General features: G+C 45.8%; 1 protein-coding gene across 24 annotated transcripts in view; it reads left to right on the top strand.

Annotated features, from left to right (window-relative positions):
* The window catches only part of Ncoa2 (nuclear receptor coactivator 2), a 235,123-nt gene that overhangs the window by 184,971 nt on the left and 32,647 nt on the right, over positions 1-17,505 (top strand). For all 24 annotated transcript variants that reach the window (NM_008678.3, NM_001302702.1, XM_030252088.1 and 21 more), the window contains 6 exons: positions 2,347-2,524; positions 4,894-5,082; positions 7,940-8,041; positions 8,633-8,776; positions 12,036-12,183; positions 13,909-15,178. In NM_008678.3, coding sequence (NP_032704.2) covers positions 2,347-2,524; positions 4,894-5,082; positions 7,940-8,041; positions 8,633-8,776; positions 12,036-12,183; positions 13,909-15,178 — 2,031 coding nt within the window. The remainder of the gene's footprint in view (positions 1-2,346; positions 2,525-4,893; positions 5,083-7,939; positions 8,042-8,632; positions 8,777-12,035; positions 12,184-13,908; positions 15,179-17,505) is intronic.

Genomic DNA, 17,505 nt, shown 5'->3' with positions numbered 1-17,505 from the left:
TCTCTTGACCTTACTGTCCCCTTTCTCATCTAGAAACGCTAAATCTGCAGGTATGTCCTGTGTAGTTGGGAGCTCGCCTTTGCATTAACAACTAACAGCTCATCCCTAGGGGGCAGAGGGGCACTTCCCACACACTGTAGGAGCGGGAAAGAAAGCTGTGGCCAGGTGACCACTTAGAATTACATAAAAGAGCCGAGGAGGACAGCTTTCTTTAGAAAACCTTGTGAATTGTAAGCAGAGATTTAATTGGAATTTTTCCATATAACTGTTTATTCATTATGCCTCGGGGAGTGGGAAATAGCACTGAAACCCCAAGGAGGACTTTGAGGCCTTTAAAAAGAAACGCTTAGAGCAAGGCAGGCTGTGGCTTAGCCCTTGCAACAAGTTCATTAATTGTAGAAACTGGATTGCAGGATGGCAGTGGCCCTTATTTCATAAAATCAAACCAAAATTTTTGCTGTTTGAAAATAATCTTCTGAGAATGAGTGGAGTGCATTGAGGAAGCGCCTGTGCAAGCTGAGTACTAAGTCAGCGTGCCAGAGAGGAAGCTCCGGGATCTAGTGGCTTACGGCTTAACTGGAGACCTTTCAACAGGGAGAGCATGTGTGTGCTCGGAGAGCTGTTCCTAGGCATAGATGCACACTCATGCTTGCATCATAGCATAGCGGTTGCTAGGCAACAGAAGCAAATGTCAGCTCTTGCCATCAGAGCATATCATAGTGAGCTTTAAAAAACACAGTTTTATAAAACGAGCCACTTTCATTTTTCAATTTTATTAGGCCACAAATGAGCCTTCTCACCATACTCTAAGAAGCCACATGCCCTTTCAAAGCCAACACTAGTAATGTAGTATTGAAAGCCTAAGAACTCTGCTGAACGAACACCCAGCGGTGGCAGTAGTGAGAAGTAACAAGAGATCTGTAAGTGCCATGTGCTGTTGCTGTGCCTCTCCAGTGTACACAGCTTAGTGCAGCCTGTGTTGTTGGCCACTTAGGTTTCTAGAGTCTTGCTTTACCCTGAATGTGCATCATGCTATAGAGAAAACCTGACAGACTAGTTAAGGAAAGTCTAAAGCCAGTGGGTTTTTTTGTTTGCTTTGGTTTGGGTTTCATTGTTGTTCGCTTTTTTGCTGTTATTATTACAAGACAGGTCCTTGACCTTTAGTCCAGACTGGCCTTGTTCTTCTACTGTAGCCCAGGTATTAAGATAGCTGATGCCATCACACCCAGTTTACTTTTTCTTTAAACAACTTCTTATTTATACCCCAGAATCAGTTTTAGATTGATGGAAATCTAGTCTGACAAAACAGAAGCCTTTTATATAAACAGCCTTGGGTGGACCAAGCATTCCGGCCATCCCTCACCACCGTGTGGGGACTGGGCATGCTTTAAATGCAGTAGATATGTATCTGAAGAGCCTAAGTGGCATCAGCTGACTGGGAATTTAGCTTTGAAGGTGTCCAGGTCTTCTTAGACTGTGAAGGGAAACTCTGCTCTGTTCTGAACAAGCATCAGATGTAGGAGAGACACGGAGCTGCCATTGCCAGGGCAGACCAGAAGGAGTCTTACCAGGAGAAGTATCTGAGCTCCTGGAGTCGCTAGCGGACTATGTGCAATTTTCCTTCCATAACCCCTGATCCCCTCTGTGCCTTGGAGAAGAGGGCCTTGGGAGGACACAGTATGCCCACAGCAGAGTGAACATGCCCACAGCTGCTGTTTACCTTCTCTTCCTAAAGTGTGGAGACCAGTCTCTTTCTGGAGTCTAGACATGGTGGGCACATGGAGTGACAGTGAGCCCGTTATAGCATGCAGGCAACCAGCACTGAGCTGTTTTAGCCACCCCCAAGACACTTAGCCCGTAGCACCGTCCCCATTCACCTACCTGGCCAGAGAGCCTACCCAGATCCTTCCCTACACACCAGACAGTAAAGGCCGGATGTTGCTTTGAAGGTCTGCGACCATCTGTGAGTTCACTTAAATCCTGGCCACCTTAAAAGTAAAAATTAGGGGATTTCTCCTGATATTTTTAAACTGAGGGGAAAAGGTAGCAGCAGCCCCTTTCTCTCTTGGCATATGCCCTGACTCCTGCACTTAGCCCTGTGGTACTCCCCCATCCTGCTTTGTTTATTTGGCCATAGTTCTCTTCTGGCAGGTTAACAGACTTCATGTTTCTTTTTTGGTTTTAACAGCAGACCCTAATCTAGCCTCTCTTCCACTATAATGGAATCACTTCTATTTCCCCAGAGAACATGTGTTCATTGTTTCTGAAGGGCATCGGAGATTTCTTTCCTTGAAGAATCAGTTCCCCCATGACAGCTGCATGTTTTTATGTTGTTGCACCCTGTAGGCCCTCGATGGGTTCTTCTTCGTTGTGAACCTGGAAGGCAGTGTGGTGTTCGTGTCAGAGAATGTGACACAGTATCTACGGTATAACCAAGAAGAGCTGATGAACAAGAGTGTCTACAGCATCCTGCATGTCGGGGACCACACTGAATTTGTCAAGAACCTGCTGCCAAAGTCCATGGGTAAATGTCAGTGGATCCCGCTGCCCCCCACTACTCCAACAGATTCTCTTGGTGAGAGTGAGTCAGTAAAGCCTGTTGTGTCTGTCATAGGCATGTCAGCAACCGTAAGCATTCAGGTAGTCATGGAAGGCTGCCGATGCTGCTCCTTAATGCACTGTTGATCTTATGAGTTGTGGAATGATGCAGGCGGAAGGCCCCCAGCAACTAGCAGGAGGGTTTGTTATATTTTAAAACAAATTGCAACCTTCCCTCTCTGCCCACCAACTTGATCATCCATTTTGCTTCTCGCCTGCCATCAAAAGAGTGGGCCATGACATGTTTGAGATTTGACTCCCTTGAGTTCTATGTATAAGAAGAATATGTGTGTATGGGGCATTCTGAAAACAGACACAGGCACAATGTAACAGACAGTGACTCCAGAGGACTGGTTCATGTTAGTCTCCTGAGCAGCTCTGCAGGTGGCATTGCAGGGCACAGCCCCTCAGCCCTTCATGCCCGTCCATCTGTCCCTCCGTTGTTCCACTTTCCCCAAGTTTCTTGACCTCTATCCTTCTTTGGAGGATTCTGTTCAGAGGTTGCCTGTGGTGCAGGCCGCCGTTGGCAGTGAGTGCCTGGCAGCGTGGAGCTGCCTTAGAGGGTTGCTGTTCACTCTTAGTGGTTCCTTAGTGTTGTCACTGTTAGGGATATTTTCACAGGTAAAACACAGTACATATTTCAGTGCTTAGGAAGGTCATTCCTGGATTGCAAGTATTCTTTTTCTTGAAACTGTTTGTATGTGCTAGTCTTATAGTTAACCAGTAAATGGGGAAAGATCCTTTTTATTTACCATTATGGCTAGTTTTGCTTCATGAGGATAAAACATTTGCAAACGCAGCCGTCCTCCAAGATGTGTGAGCACTTGTGTGGAATTCTTCTGTTTCAGAAGAGTGGATTTCATAGTTGAAGTAACCAATTTTCTTCAGGGATTTTCTGTTGCTCAAAGGACTTGTGCTTGTTACCTCCTGTCTGAAGACCCCTCCCCCTGGCCTCACGCACCTTTTCTTTAGTTTCCACTTCTTAGTGTGGGCTGATAAGCATGTTTTCCTTTCTTCTTGGACAGTTCTGTAGCGTCTCATTATGTTAATAGATTTCACAAATGCTGATAGACTAAAGGTAGAGGTGTAAAGGTACCTGGATGACCAGAGCAGTGGGCAGGCAAGTGACCTTGGCTTCCTGCTCTCTGAGTGGTTTTCCTTCCAGCCTGTGAGCAAGCCTTGGCCTGGGTCCACTGTGGCATCTCTGTCCCTGTCACCTGTTAGGCCAATGACTGCTTTTCATAAGGTTGCCATTTCATTGGGGGATGGTAAAGAAAAGCATTAAGGTGGTTTTACTTGGGGCACTTCTGACAACTCACATTTCTCTGGAGGAGAAATTAACACTTGATCAATTAACACTCTTTAGTAACCCACATTAGTCATTCTTTTCTTTCTTTTGTTTTTTTCTCTAATGTGTTTCAGAAGGTATTGATGTATTTCCCTTCGTTAAGCAGCTCTTCTTTCTTTTCATTACTCATTTCCTTTACATCCCAGTATCGGCCTCCCCTCGCCTCCCATTCCCCCACAATTGTTTTTAATTTTGACACTAAAACAAGACAGCATCACTTGACACAGTATCAGCACTTTGTCTTTAAGAATGTTCAGTCCCACTAAGGAAGTCTATATGAACCCTAAGGTAGTCTATAGACTGTAATTGGGTGGCTCAGGAACAGCTCGTTAGAGACAACACTCTAAAGTTTATTTGAGAAGTTTGACAGCAGCGTGTGTCAGAGGAGGCCCAAGAAGCTGGGTTGTGTCCAGTAGAGCGAGCACCCTGCCATGCTCTGCTGTGCTCAGAAGGGAGAAGCTCAGTGGAAGCAGCAGGAGCAGACATCCATGTGGGGCTGAGGGTGGAGTGTGGACAGCCTGGCCAGCTGGGCAGGTGGCTATCAGCGAGGTTTGCATTATATGTTGAGGTTGCTCTCAGGCTAACTCCTACCGTCCGAGTCCTCTGGAAAACATCAGTGCTTGTCACAGTCAGTGCCATTCCCAAAGTTTTAAGCAGTATTTGCACCTTGAAAACCAGAATGCAAGCAGACTGAACTATATTTCCAAGAAATCAAAGATAGAAACCCAAAAATAGAGTGTGCAGTATTTTAGTACTATGTAGTCAGGGTGTGGCCTTGAATAGAAGTGGTCATGGTGGAGGCTCTGGAGTATAGAAGATGTCTGCAAAGCCCAAGTTCCTACCAAGGAGGTAGGAAGTCCTTGTGCTCTCCCTGCACCCTCTTAGCAATGCAGCAGCCCTGGAACCTATCGCTCCTTGTGATCAGGTGTCTCTTTCCCCCCTCGCAGTGAATGGAGGATCCTGGTCTGGAGAACCTCCCAGGCGGAGCAGCCATACCTTCAACTGTCGCATGCTGGTGAAGCCTTTGCCAGATTCAGAAGAGGAAGGCCATGATAGCCAGGAAGCCCATCAGAAATACGAGGCGATGCAGTGCTTCGCTGTGTCTCAGCCCAAGTCCATCAAAGAGGAAGGCGAAGGTAGGACGACCCTGGGAGAGAGAGGTCACGTGTCTGCACCTCCCTCCTGTGCACGACTCTGGCTTAGTGATCACACCCTGGCAGGCGCTCACAGAGAAGACCAGGAAGCCACTTCCTGATTCCTTCCCATCTTTATTCGTTTTGAGCTTCTGTTGTTTTTTTTTTTCCTCTACAACATTAGACGTTGAACTCTCACATGCTAAGCCGTGTTGTCCTCTGAGCTGTTCTCAGTTTGAAAATGCTCTGTAGTGATGTAAGTGGCCAGTGCAGGCCCAGCACAGCAGCCAGGATTCATATCTGAGGCCGGCATTTGAAGCTGCAGCAGGGTTGATTTCAGTTAAGTGCTTATGTACATAGCATGTGCTCCTGGTGACTGTGGCACTTCTGCACCCCTGACAGTAGCAGTTTAGGAGATCCTGGGTTGCTTTGAATATCTAATGTAAATCGTATGCCACAGCCCCCAAAAAACATGCCTGGGTATAAGCAGCATTTTTCTATAGACTTTCCAGGGAGTAACAGAATGCATGTAATTATCTGTGCACACCAGGCCTTCAATGTGATATAACAGCAGAGAGGACAAACAGAAGAGCAGGGGCTGGTGAGCTCTCAGCAACTGACAGGGTTGCTCCCCATAATGAGATGCTGATGTCATACCATTCCCTGCCTTCCAGTCACTAAGTGTCCCTCTGTAGTGTAAGATGTTGGTAGAAAAAGCACTCTGGGAGTTACAGAGGGAAACAGCTTTTGACTAGCAGTGCAATGAAATATTCTAGCAGATAATTAGGCAGACCAACCCCCAATTCAGCCATCAGTTCCGCCTCTGGACAAATGCCTTCACTTCTCTGTGTATCAATGTATTAAGTCAAATTACCAGTGTGAGCATCAGAATCTGGTACAGAATGGGCGGCGTGGGACTCCGGGGTGGAATACTTACCTGATATACGACACCCTGAGTTCTGTTCTCAGCTTGTGTGCACACACACACAAAGGGCTTATGACAATGGCTGAACTATAGTAGCCACTGAATACTAATGTAGTACTGCTTAATTAAAATGTGTAACTGTTCTTAAATTTTATCAGAAAGGAATTCCAGAGAGCTATTATAGAGATACGGTATTTCAAAATGAACCTTTGCTCAGGTGTGACTGTCAGACAGTTTGCTTCTGTTCACCCAACAAGAGAGAGCGACACTGCAGAATCATCCTTGGTAGTCCACAGGAAAGTGAGGCACAGCCGTGCTACCTGACTGCTCTGCACTGGAGACGAAAATGGATTCTGGTTGAGATGGAGCCTGGTTGGTGAAGTGCTTGCCTAGAACGCACAAACGCCTAGGTTCAGCCCCTAAAGCACATAGAATCAGTCATTGTACCCCTCTAATCCTAGACTCGGGAGATAGCCAGGTGAGTTAGAATAGTGAGCGTCAGCAAGTGTGACGCCCAGCCAAGACGTAGCAGACTCTGTCTATAAATTCATTAGTTAGTTCATGAATGAGATTGGATTTTCCGGCAGAGTGTGGTGGTGCACACCTCTGATCCTGGCACTCAGGTGGGATCGGGTGCATTTATGTGGTAACTACAACTTCAGTGATCCCAGCACGGGATAAAGGTGGGAGTCCCGGTAAGCGACAGAGACCAGCCCGCTCTACAACTGAGTTGCAGGGGAGGCAGAGGGGCATAGCAAGACCCTTGCCTTTAAAAAAAAAAAAAACTGTATGTTTATAAAAAAACAAGGGCTTCTTTTCTTTTTCTTCTTCTTTCTTTTATTGTAGCTAAAATACTCATGGCCTTACACATGGTAGAAGGTTCAACCACTGACCCACATATCCCACTTCCCATGGTGATTACATTTTAACCTAAAGACACTAGCCATTACTTGAGATCTACCTGCTCCCAAAAAAAAAGACAGGAAGCTTCCCAAGTTTACAGGGGACCGAGTGCAGCCCGTGGCGGGAGATGTGTGAAGAGCCTGCTTGCTTTTAGCCCTTTGGTCGGCCTTCCTCTTTTAGCTTGAAAGAGCCATACGAAGTGCTCTACATGCTACACACTTGTTCTCCAGAAGTAAGCCCCACGCAAAACACAATGAAAGTGGGGGCTGGAGAGATGTCGGCAGTTAGGAGCACTCGCTGTCCTTCCACAGGACCTCTGTTCAGTTCCCAGCACCCACGTGGTAGTTCACAACCATCTGTAAGTCCAGTCCCAGGGGATCTGTCAGCCTCTTCCGGACTCCACAGGCACCAGGCCTGTAAGTTATACACAGACACATATACAGGCAAAACATCTATACAAATAAGTAACATTTTAAAGCGTTCACGTGGGGACAAGGCTAACCCTTACCACTGGCTGTGGAGGAACTGGCCATGTCGGATGCTGGCTACAACAGTGACTGCTGCATGGACAGTACACTGTATCCTTGATCATTGTTGTGCACCCTCGGTCCATGGCATCTTGCCATCTTCATGAACCTACATGGTTTGTTAAGTATAACCGTGAAGCTGAGAAGCAGAACCCTTCCCAACTGTGTCTGGTCTTAGTTCTAGCTTTTTGTTTTGCTTACTTTATTATGAATTAATTTTGCTTTTACACCCAGTGGCTCCATACTTTTCATCATTGGGGAGGTGGTTTCCAGTCATTAACCCTGGCTTGGTGAATAGACTCTTACCACGAGTGCTGTGTAGTTTCGGCATCTGCCCCTGCTCCAGCTCATCCTAACAGCCGGCTTCCACTATACTCAAGCAGAGAATGAAGCCAGTGAGAAGCTGAGAACCATGGCAACTCATTGATTCACCAGGCTGTGCTGTCATAGATATTTGAGTTGATTTGATCACTACAAATATGATAAACAATTGTGTCCTCTTAAGATTTGCAGTCCTGCTTGATTTGTGTGGCACGAAGAGTCCCCATGAAGGAAAGACCAACTCTTCCCTCATCAGAAAGCTTTACCACCCGCCAGGACCTCCAAGGTAAATTCCTGTCAGAGAAGACAAAAGTGGTCGCTTGAAAATGCATAGGTACCTGAACACAGTGCCTGTCTGGAGGACCACAGTGTTCCTCAGCGGTTGCAGTGGTGACCTTTAGCTGCTGAGAAGCAGCAGCCCTCTTTCTTCACCATGCTCCCTCCTGGAGCTGTATTTAGGCTGCCATCTCCAAACAGCAGTTCTGTCTCTATGTGGTCCACCAACCCCAGAACAGAATGACTTTAAAAGATCATTGTTCTGTGTAGAATGTGATATTAATTAGAGATGACTTGCAGTATTGGGGGTGAAGGGAGCTAGGCATGCTAGCACAGGTCTGAAACCATGTCAGGAAGTAAGGCCGAGTTCCAGACCATCCTGGACTCTACAAGATCTGTCTAAAAATCAGAGATAATTAAGATGAATAAAATAGAAAGGACACAGGACGATAGAGTCAGCTGTATAAACTGTGCCATTTTACATGAATCCAGTCCCCACAGATACAGCCCATAACTGTGAGTAAATCTATGTATTCCTAAGTGGTAATTGTTTCTCTGGAAAATTGGTGTTATAATTGTAATGTCTGCTGTTATCTTTCAGGCAAGATCACTTCACTGGACACTAGCACCATGAGAGCCGCCATGAAGCCGGGCTGGGAAGATCTGGTAAGAAGATGCATTCAGAAGTTCCACACACAGCATGAAGGGGAGTCTCTATCATATGCCAAGAGGCATCACCATGAAGGTAGGCCTCTCTGCATACTACTCTATGCAGCCTTTACACATTTGCTTCCTGTGGGGACCGTCTACCGAAGCTCGCAGTTCAGGGCTTCTATGTCCTCTGCTGGTGCTCCCCGGCCCAGTACACTACTTGAGGAAATAAAGTAAGAGGTCTTGATATCACAAAGATGGAGAAAGAGGTCATTTTCTGTGGTCCTCATACTTCTGGATACATGACAAGATAACCAAGGTCTGTGTAATTTAAGAAACAGGACCAAGTTCATAAGAGCAATCTGGAAGGAAGAATATATAGATGGGATTTTCAAGAGCCAGTCAATCCCAAGCTCTCCTTCATAATTCGAACAGCAGATTCCAGAAGTTTGCAGAAGGCCTGGAGAGGCAACGGGCTCTGCTCTTGGTCACAGACTAAAAGAACAGCTGGAAGGAAACTCAACACTGCCATTGCATGGCCTGGTCCTCCTTTGTCTTCTCCTCACCCCACACCAAGCCTCTGAGAGACGCCCCACCTACCTGTGCACGTTACAGGTGTTGGGTGGCACAGGGTCCTGGCCAGCATGTGCTCCACAGCCCGTGAGGGACTCAGGGCAGACCAAGGCTCTCGGTCTCAGCATGGACCATTGTCTGCTCTGCAGAAGAAAGTCTTAAGTCATCTGTGGCAAATGGAGCTGTAGTTTGTCATCCAGTTAGTGTGCATCTATGGCCTTGGCTTTCTAACCAGTCAGGTTTGTACGTTGAAGCTTTATGCTTTTGAGGCCACTTCATGAGAAAGCACAGACATAGTAAATGTACACCGACTAATCTATTTGCTCCCCACACCTGCATCTTTTTCACCCTAATTTCTTGAAAATTAAACAAATAATCAAACATTTTGTACCTTCCAATGTTGTCTAGAATAAGGGCAAATATATACAGTACATTTAACAGAAATCAATATTTAACCTGGTGTTTCATTAAATAAAGGCTTGGAATAGAAGCAGAAATTAAAGAGATGCCCTTAGCAAACATGTTCAGTGCCGCTGGGTTCCAAGTGCCCTACATTTAATTACCTAGACGGGGGCTCTGTTGTGTTTAGAGAGATGGGATCCACTGAAAGGAAACTGCACATAGATGTACAAAACAGGGAATGCAGAGCCCAGGGTGATAGCTCACTCAGTAAGAGGACTTCCTGGCTAGTCATGAGGACCTGAGTTCAGATCCCCAAGAGCGTACTTAAAGATAAAGGTGTGCTTGCTTGCTCACCTCTAACCCCATACTGTGGAAGGTTGGGGTGGGATTGCTAGGGCACATACAGGTGCACACACCATATGTACACACTCATACACACCCCCACAAAAGTGACTATGAATAGCCACTTTTAAAAGAAACTTGTAATGCTAGGAGCTGCCCCCTGCATCTAGTAGAAATGTTCTAGAAGGTTTTCCTTGAGTTGGGGGGCATCTCCGGCTCAGGAACAGGCAGGTGTGCTGACTCATTATTGCTGCATAGTATGCAGACCAAATGGAACGTCTTCAGAGATCACAGCCAAGGGCAGAGGAAAATCGAAAGTCATAAGCCCGAGTCCTTTACACAGCTGTATTTCTGTTACCTTTCCACAAATGCTTATTGTACAAAGCACAGCATACATAGAACAGGAAGTGATCCCCAGAGCAGCCACTTCAGCATCCCTGCAGGCAGCAGAGGACAGCAGCCAGCCATGTCCCAGTACCCTAGCTCCCTGAGGTTATAGAGGAAGGCGCTGTTTGACAGAGTGAAGCCTTACGGAGAAATCAGAGACCTCTCCCCTACCTGTAATTCTCTGGCCTGGCCACCTTGGGGCGAGTAGTTCAACCCACCAAATCTGTGTGACAACTACGTTAGAAACATGATACTTTTCTTAAAATCATTTAAGAAGCAACTGAGTTTTAACATTTTTTTCCTGAATCGAAGTCTTCTTTTTGTGTGAAATGTTTGTTATGAAATACAGTTCTATAAATCTCAAGATTATTTTAAGAGAAAATACATTAAGCCAGTTGATTTACTTTGTATTTCTTGTCTTAACAATAGAAGTATTGGGAGCTGGAGAGATGGCTCAGCGGTTAAGAGCACTGACTGCTCTACCTAAATTCAAATCCCAGCAACCACATGGTGGTTCACAACCATCTGTAGTGAGATCTGACACCCTCTTCTGGGGTGTCTGAAGACAGCTATGGTATACTTAGATATAATAATAAATAAATCTTTATTTTTTTTTATTTATTTATTTATTTTATTTTATTTTATTTTTTGGTTTTTCGAGACAGGGTTTCCCTGTGTAGCCCTGGCTGTCCTGGAACTCGCTCTGTAGACCAGGCTGGCCTCGAACTCAGAAATCCACCTGCCTCTGCCTCCCGAGTGCTGGGATTAAAGGCGTACACCACCACGCCCAGCATAAATCTTAAAAAAAAAAATAGAAGTATCTGACCTTTCTGAAAACATTAAAGCAATTACACTGGCTTAGGTCTGTGCTTGGGTTTCAGGTATGTTTAGCGCTTTCGCCTGACACACAATGCTTTTCAGTTTTACTACTACACCGTGAGAAGAAGCAAAGCCTAGCAAAGCAGTGTGAGGCGGTGGGCCGGGGAGGTCGCCTGAGGACGAGCGTTCCATCCGACACTGCAAAGGAAAGCAGAGGCAGACTGTCCTTAGACACACCATGCTTGGGGGTTATGTTGCTTTCATGGTGTTTTTAATATTATTAAGAAATTATGGAAAGGCTTATTTTGACCTGATAAACTGTTTATACTCTCTTTGCCCCATAATAATAATTTGATTTAAGAAAGTTTATTTAGGGTGCGAGGGAGCTAGCCCAGAGAGAGGTTAAGAGAGCACTGGCTGCTCTTCTTGACCACCAGGCTCACTTCTCAGCTCCTACATGATGGTTTACAACATGCTGTAACTCCAGTTCCACTTACATATGTTTGGGCAAAATACACAAAATTAAAAATAAAAACAAATTTTTAAAAATAAAGGATAGTTTGAGTTTCCAAGCTGTTATTCTTTGTCATACAAAAAAACAAAAACAAAAACCCACCTAATTCACTGTTTGGTATTTTTAAAAGTAACTGCTTTTTAAATGGATGTTTTCTGACCTGTAACTTTTAACATACTGGTAGCAAAACCAGTGAGGTCAATCACTGTTGTGCCTTGTCACACTTTCCTTGACACTTGACTCCACTTTTCTGATTTTTTTCCCCTTTCTTTAGCTTTTTGTTCTAATCATGCTTTGTTTCCTTTTTTGCCTGCAGTTCTGAGACAAGGGTTGGCGTTCAGTCAGATCTATCGTTTTTCTTTGTCTGATGGCACTCTCGTTGCTGCACAAACCAAGAGCAAACTCATCCGTTCTCAGACTACTAATGAGCCTCAGCTTGTAATATCTTTACACATGCTTCACAGGTAATCATAAACTCAGCCTCGGTTTCCCATCCCTTGTCGAGAGATGTGCTACAAAGCAGTATGCCACCCAAATGCCTCTCGGGTTCCCGGAATCCTCCTTTTTTGACTATGGCATTATAAACTGTCAAATGAGATGGCTGTTAACTGTCGGCTAGAAACCACTGCACGGTGCCAGCAAAGCATTTTCCTTTAACATTAGGAACTACAGCATCAGATTGGGTGTGGTGGTGCACTCCTTAGTCCCAACACTTGGAGGCAGAGGCAGGTGAATCTCTGAGAGTTCTAGGCCAGCCTGATCTACTCAGCAAAGTCCACGACAGCCAGGACTACATAGAGAGATCCTGTCTCAAACAAACAAAAGCAGAAGAAGAGTGCCCAGGGCTTGGCTGGACCTTCCTGTTACAGTCCAGAAGGGAAGTTCCCGAGCAGTACAGTGAGGACAGGAACATTAAAGCCAGTGCTAAGATCTCTGATCCTGGATGCTTAATCCTTCACATGAGTATTCTTAGACTAGTTTTGATTTTTGTTCTTGGGTTTAATTTCTTTGCATTAGACTTTAAATTGAGTGGTTTTCCTATAGTAAAAGAAAGAAACATGAATGTTGATTTTAAAATAAATGTCATAGAGCATATTGTTTAAGATACTCATTTGGGAAAATGATTGAATTTCAAATTTTATAAATGTTTATGGATATGCTGAGGGAAACTTTACGAGGTGCTGCCAAGAGATATCTACAGTTGCTCTGCTTAAAGAGTGCCAGTTTATTAGATTTCTCATTTATTTTGCTTTCTAGGAGAGGAATAAAACTCAGGTAGGCCTGGTTGCCAGCTAATAGTAAAGCTGCCCTCACGCTGCAGCCCTTTGAAAGTGGTTATGAGGCGCAGACTTCACCCTGCCCCAGCTCAGCTGCCGTTTGATGACCACTGAACATGTTTGCTAACTCAGAAGTAGCTGCCAAGACTGAGGCAAAAGCCCTGGGGCCTGGGAGACCTGCTTATAGGTGTCAGGGAAGTGGATTCAAATTTTCCTGGAATGACGGCCAGTTAAAATCACAAACTCTGTCACCCCAGAACCCTACCACACCACATTTAATCCTTTGGCCTGCAGGGAGTTGAGGAGATGGGCAGGAACCTATGAGGCAACTTGATATTACTAATACCTGCATCTGGAACTGGCCATCTCTCTAACAGTTAGGGCAAGGTGTTCCCCACTAAGGCCTCTGTCTACCGTGAACAGGTGACACCTATCAGCACCTCTAGGCCTACAGATGTGCCCACAGCTACAGATGTGCCCACAGCTACAGATGTGCCCACAGCTACAGATGTGCCCACAGCTGGGAGCCGAAGCTGTGGCAAAGGGTTAAATCAAGCAGTACTTATGTGGTCGTTTGTGTAAGGCTGTGGAAGTTCTCAGTGATCATCGGGGAGATGCATATTTGAGATCTTCCTAATGTCCTCTTTACTTACTGAAATTTCAATATGGGGGTAGTCTAATTTAAGCTCCATACACACACTTCAGTAAAACCACAGACATCTTGGTACGTTGCCTGAAAGCATCCCTTAGTCCAGAGCTGTACATGTTCAGTCTAGCCCATAAGATGCCATAAGGCATCTTTTAAATGTAGTCCACTTTTGTAAAGAAAAGAGTCCCTGCCATTTTTTTAATTAATAAGTTTACTTTGTATTTCTCTTTTATCTTATATATGTTTCTTTCCTCATTGTACAGAGAGCAGAATGTATGTGTAATGAATCCGGATCTGACTGGACAAGCGATGGGGAAGCCATTGAATCCAATTAGCTCTAGCAGCCCTGCCCACCAGGCCCTGTGCAGTGGGAACCCAGGTCAGGACATGACCCTCGGTAGCAATATAAATTTTCCCATGAATGGCCCAAAGGAACAAATGGGCATGCCTATGGGCAGGTTTGGTGGTTCTGGGGGCATGAACCATGTGTCAGGCATGCAAGCAACCACTCCTCAGGGTAGTAACTATGCACTCAAAATGAACAGTCCCTCGCAAAGCAGCCCCGGCATGAACCCGGGGCAAGCCAGCTCCGTGCTCTCCCCAAGGCAGCGCATGAGCCCCGGCGTGGCTGGCAGTCCTCGCATCCCACCCAGTCAGTTTTCCCCTGCAGGAAGCTTGCATTCCCCTGTGGGAGTTTGCAGCAGCACAGGAAATAGCCATAGTTATACCAACAGTTCCCTCAATGCACTGCAAGCCCTCAGCGAGGGCCATGGGGTCTCACTCGGGTCCTCGCTGGCTTCACCGGACCTAAAAATGGGCAATTTGCAAAACTCCCCAGTTAATATGAATCCTCCCCCACTCAGCAAGATGGGAAGCTTGGACTCCAAAGACTGTTTTGGACTTTATGGGGAGCCCTCAGAAGGTACAACTGGACAAGCAGAGGCCAGCTGCCATCCTGAAGAACAAAAGGGGCCCAATGATTCCAGCATGCCCCAGGCGGCCAGCGGGGACAGGGCTGAGGGACACAGCCGGCTGCATGACAGCAAAGGGCAGACCAAACTCCTGCAGCTGCTGACCACCAAGTCCGACCAGATGGAGCCTTCACCCTTGCCCAGCTCCTTGTCGGACACAAACAAGGACTCAACAGGGAGCTTGCCTGGGCCTGGGTCCACGCATGGCACCTCGCTCAAGGAGAAGCATAAGATTTTGCACAGACTCTTACAGGACAGCAGTTCCCCTGTGGACTTGGCCAAGCTGACAGCAGAAGCCACAGGCAAAGAGCTGAGCCAGGAGTCCAGCAGCACAGCTCCTGGGTCGGAAGTGACTGTCAAACAGGAGCCAGCGAGCCCCAAGAAGAAAGAGAATGCACTACTGCGCTATTTGCTCGACAAAGATGATACTAAAGATATTGGTTTACCGGAAATAACCCCCAAACTCGAGCGACTGGACAGTAAGACAGATCCTGCCAGTAACACAAAGTTAATTGCTATGAAAACTGTGAAGGAGGAGGTGAGCTTTGAGCCCAGTGACCAGGTGAGTTTTCTAATGTCTTCTCCCAGGTGTGCTCATCTGTGTCATAGATGTTCTCAAAGAGGACATCTGTGACTCCCTAAAAGTAGTATTTGTGTTGGTGGGCCTTACCGTGTAACAGTTACTTTGCATGAAGTTGTGTGTTTACACTGCAAAGAATTACAGGGCACAGACACGAGCTTAGGAGGCCATGTAGCTTGCTCTCAGACACTGTAGGCCAGAGCAGCTGTGGACACTGAGCAAGAAAGTATGGCTGAGCTCTGTACAGTTTTACAGATACTTACAGACCCTGGGGCAGACAATGGGATGGACACAAAGTATTTTTGGGGGGGTGGGGGGCAGTCATTGTTCTTTCTATGAGCAGGGTAAATTCATCCTTGGGTTACAGGTCATGCGTAACAATGGCGAGCAGGAGGAACTGCAGCGTGACTGTAGCTAGCTGAACCCAGAGTGCTGGCAATCCCTTCCTTAGACCAGGGCTTGCTCAGAACAGACTTGAGCATCTATTTGTTACTCTCTCCATAGGACCAGAGTTCAGCCAGTAAAGATCCTCTGCCTCTTCCCTCTCTCTGAACACTTCTGAGTAATGTACAGGAATCTCAGTGACTGTTGGTTAAGGCACACCAAAGGAAATGGATAGACACATCAAAGCCATCATGTATCGATTCAAAACCAGAATACCGGGTTACATTCTCTCTGCACTTCTCTCCAAAGTTAATACCTTTGGAACAATCCAGGGGACCTAAGTAATGATTAGAATCATTCTTCTATTTAATTAATTTATTTATTTTTAACAAAAAACAATCCTTATACAATATGATCCTCTGTAGAATAGCACTATCAGACTAGTTAATATATCACTGCATTTGTGCTGGTCATTTTTGTGGTACAAATACCTTTTTAAAACTCTTTTGAGTGACCTTCAATATACATGTGTTATGGTTTCCACTACATTGTACAACAGACCTCTGGAATGTTTTCATCCAAACTGACATTTTAATCCTTCTCCAACATTTCAGCCCTAGCCCCTCTACCATTCCCAGCAAGACTGTGGTGGGGAAGGCGCCACAGTGGAAGCAAACCATTGATATTTTCACTGACTTACAAAAACAAGTGATATAAGTTGTTGCAACTGCAGTGGTAGAATCATGACTGACTGAAGGTTAGGACCTAGCCTCACCTTCCCCAGGCTGAACAGGTCCTGTCTGGAAGACTCTTTCTTCTGTCATGGTTGATTAAGCAGGGAGGAAGTCACAGGGGCCTCTCTCCTTAACATGGCTATAATTTGCCCTTGAAAGCTGTGTTGCAAGTAGGAAGGTAGTGTCACCAGCTTCAAGAGAGCAGTGACTGTGAGCCCTTGACCCCACAAATCCACGGAGGCTGCATTTGGGGACAGTCCCTGCCAGCCTAACTGGTTCCTAAGACTTAACCTCTTTCAATGTGATGTCACCGGTTGTCGCCATTCCTGAGAACAGATACAACCATTCAGACATTGTGCTGCTCGCAGGGGAAGCAGACTAAGATTACATGAACATTATTGGTGATTAATCCTAAAGTCCAGCAGCAGGCTTCATGCAGCAGCTATTTTATAATGCTGTGAACTCATGAGTTGGGGCACCGAGGCCAACAGAAAGTTAATAGCAATGCCTTTGTGATGTGATGTGATGTGATGTGATGTGATGTGATGTGATGTGATGTGATGTGATGTGATGTGATGTGATGTGAAAACCATATTGACGATGGGCTTTCATCTTCCGGGGTGTACTGGGTTAAATGACACAGAGGTAGTGCTAGTTCAGAACAACAAGCACAGATAGCCAGTGTCACATAGGTGTCTTACCGTGCTAGAGGGCAGATCAGTGACTCGGGAGATGACCCCTGATGCTCAGTTACAGCATGGCTGCCCCACCCTCCATAGCTAGAATGAGTTTCTCTCTCTGACCTCAGACCCTAGGGACTGAGAGGGACAGTGAAAGGTGTCACTGACATGTCTCATTACTCTGCATATATCACAAATGCCAAACAAGAAAAGGCTTTGTGGGGTTGGGTTGGCTTCACTTTTACGTCTTTGAATCACTTGGAGTTTTCTTATTTGGAAGAAATAATTTTCTAATCAAAATTATGTGAGAAACAAAGACTAGTATGAATCAGTATAAATCTGTTGTTTGAAGATGAAAAATAAAACAGGGCACGCATGCTCACATACAGGAAGTATATTGTCCTTAAAGAAATCTCACCCCTTGCTCACCTCCCCTCCACCCTCTCCCAGACCCCATCTAAAATACAGTTTCACAGAGCCAGTTTAGCATCAAAACCATAGCAAGGGGAAA

Source organism: Mus musculus, chromosome 1 (genome assembly GCF_000001635.26).
Source record: "Mus musculus strain C57BL/6J chromosome 1, GRCm38.p6 C57BL/6J".
Taxonomy (NCBI): Eukaryota; Metazoa; Chordata; class Mammalia; order Rodentia; family Muridae; genus Mus; species Mus musculus.
This window is presented reverse-complemented; position numbering and strand designations above follow the sequence as displayed.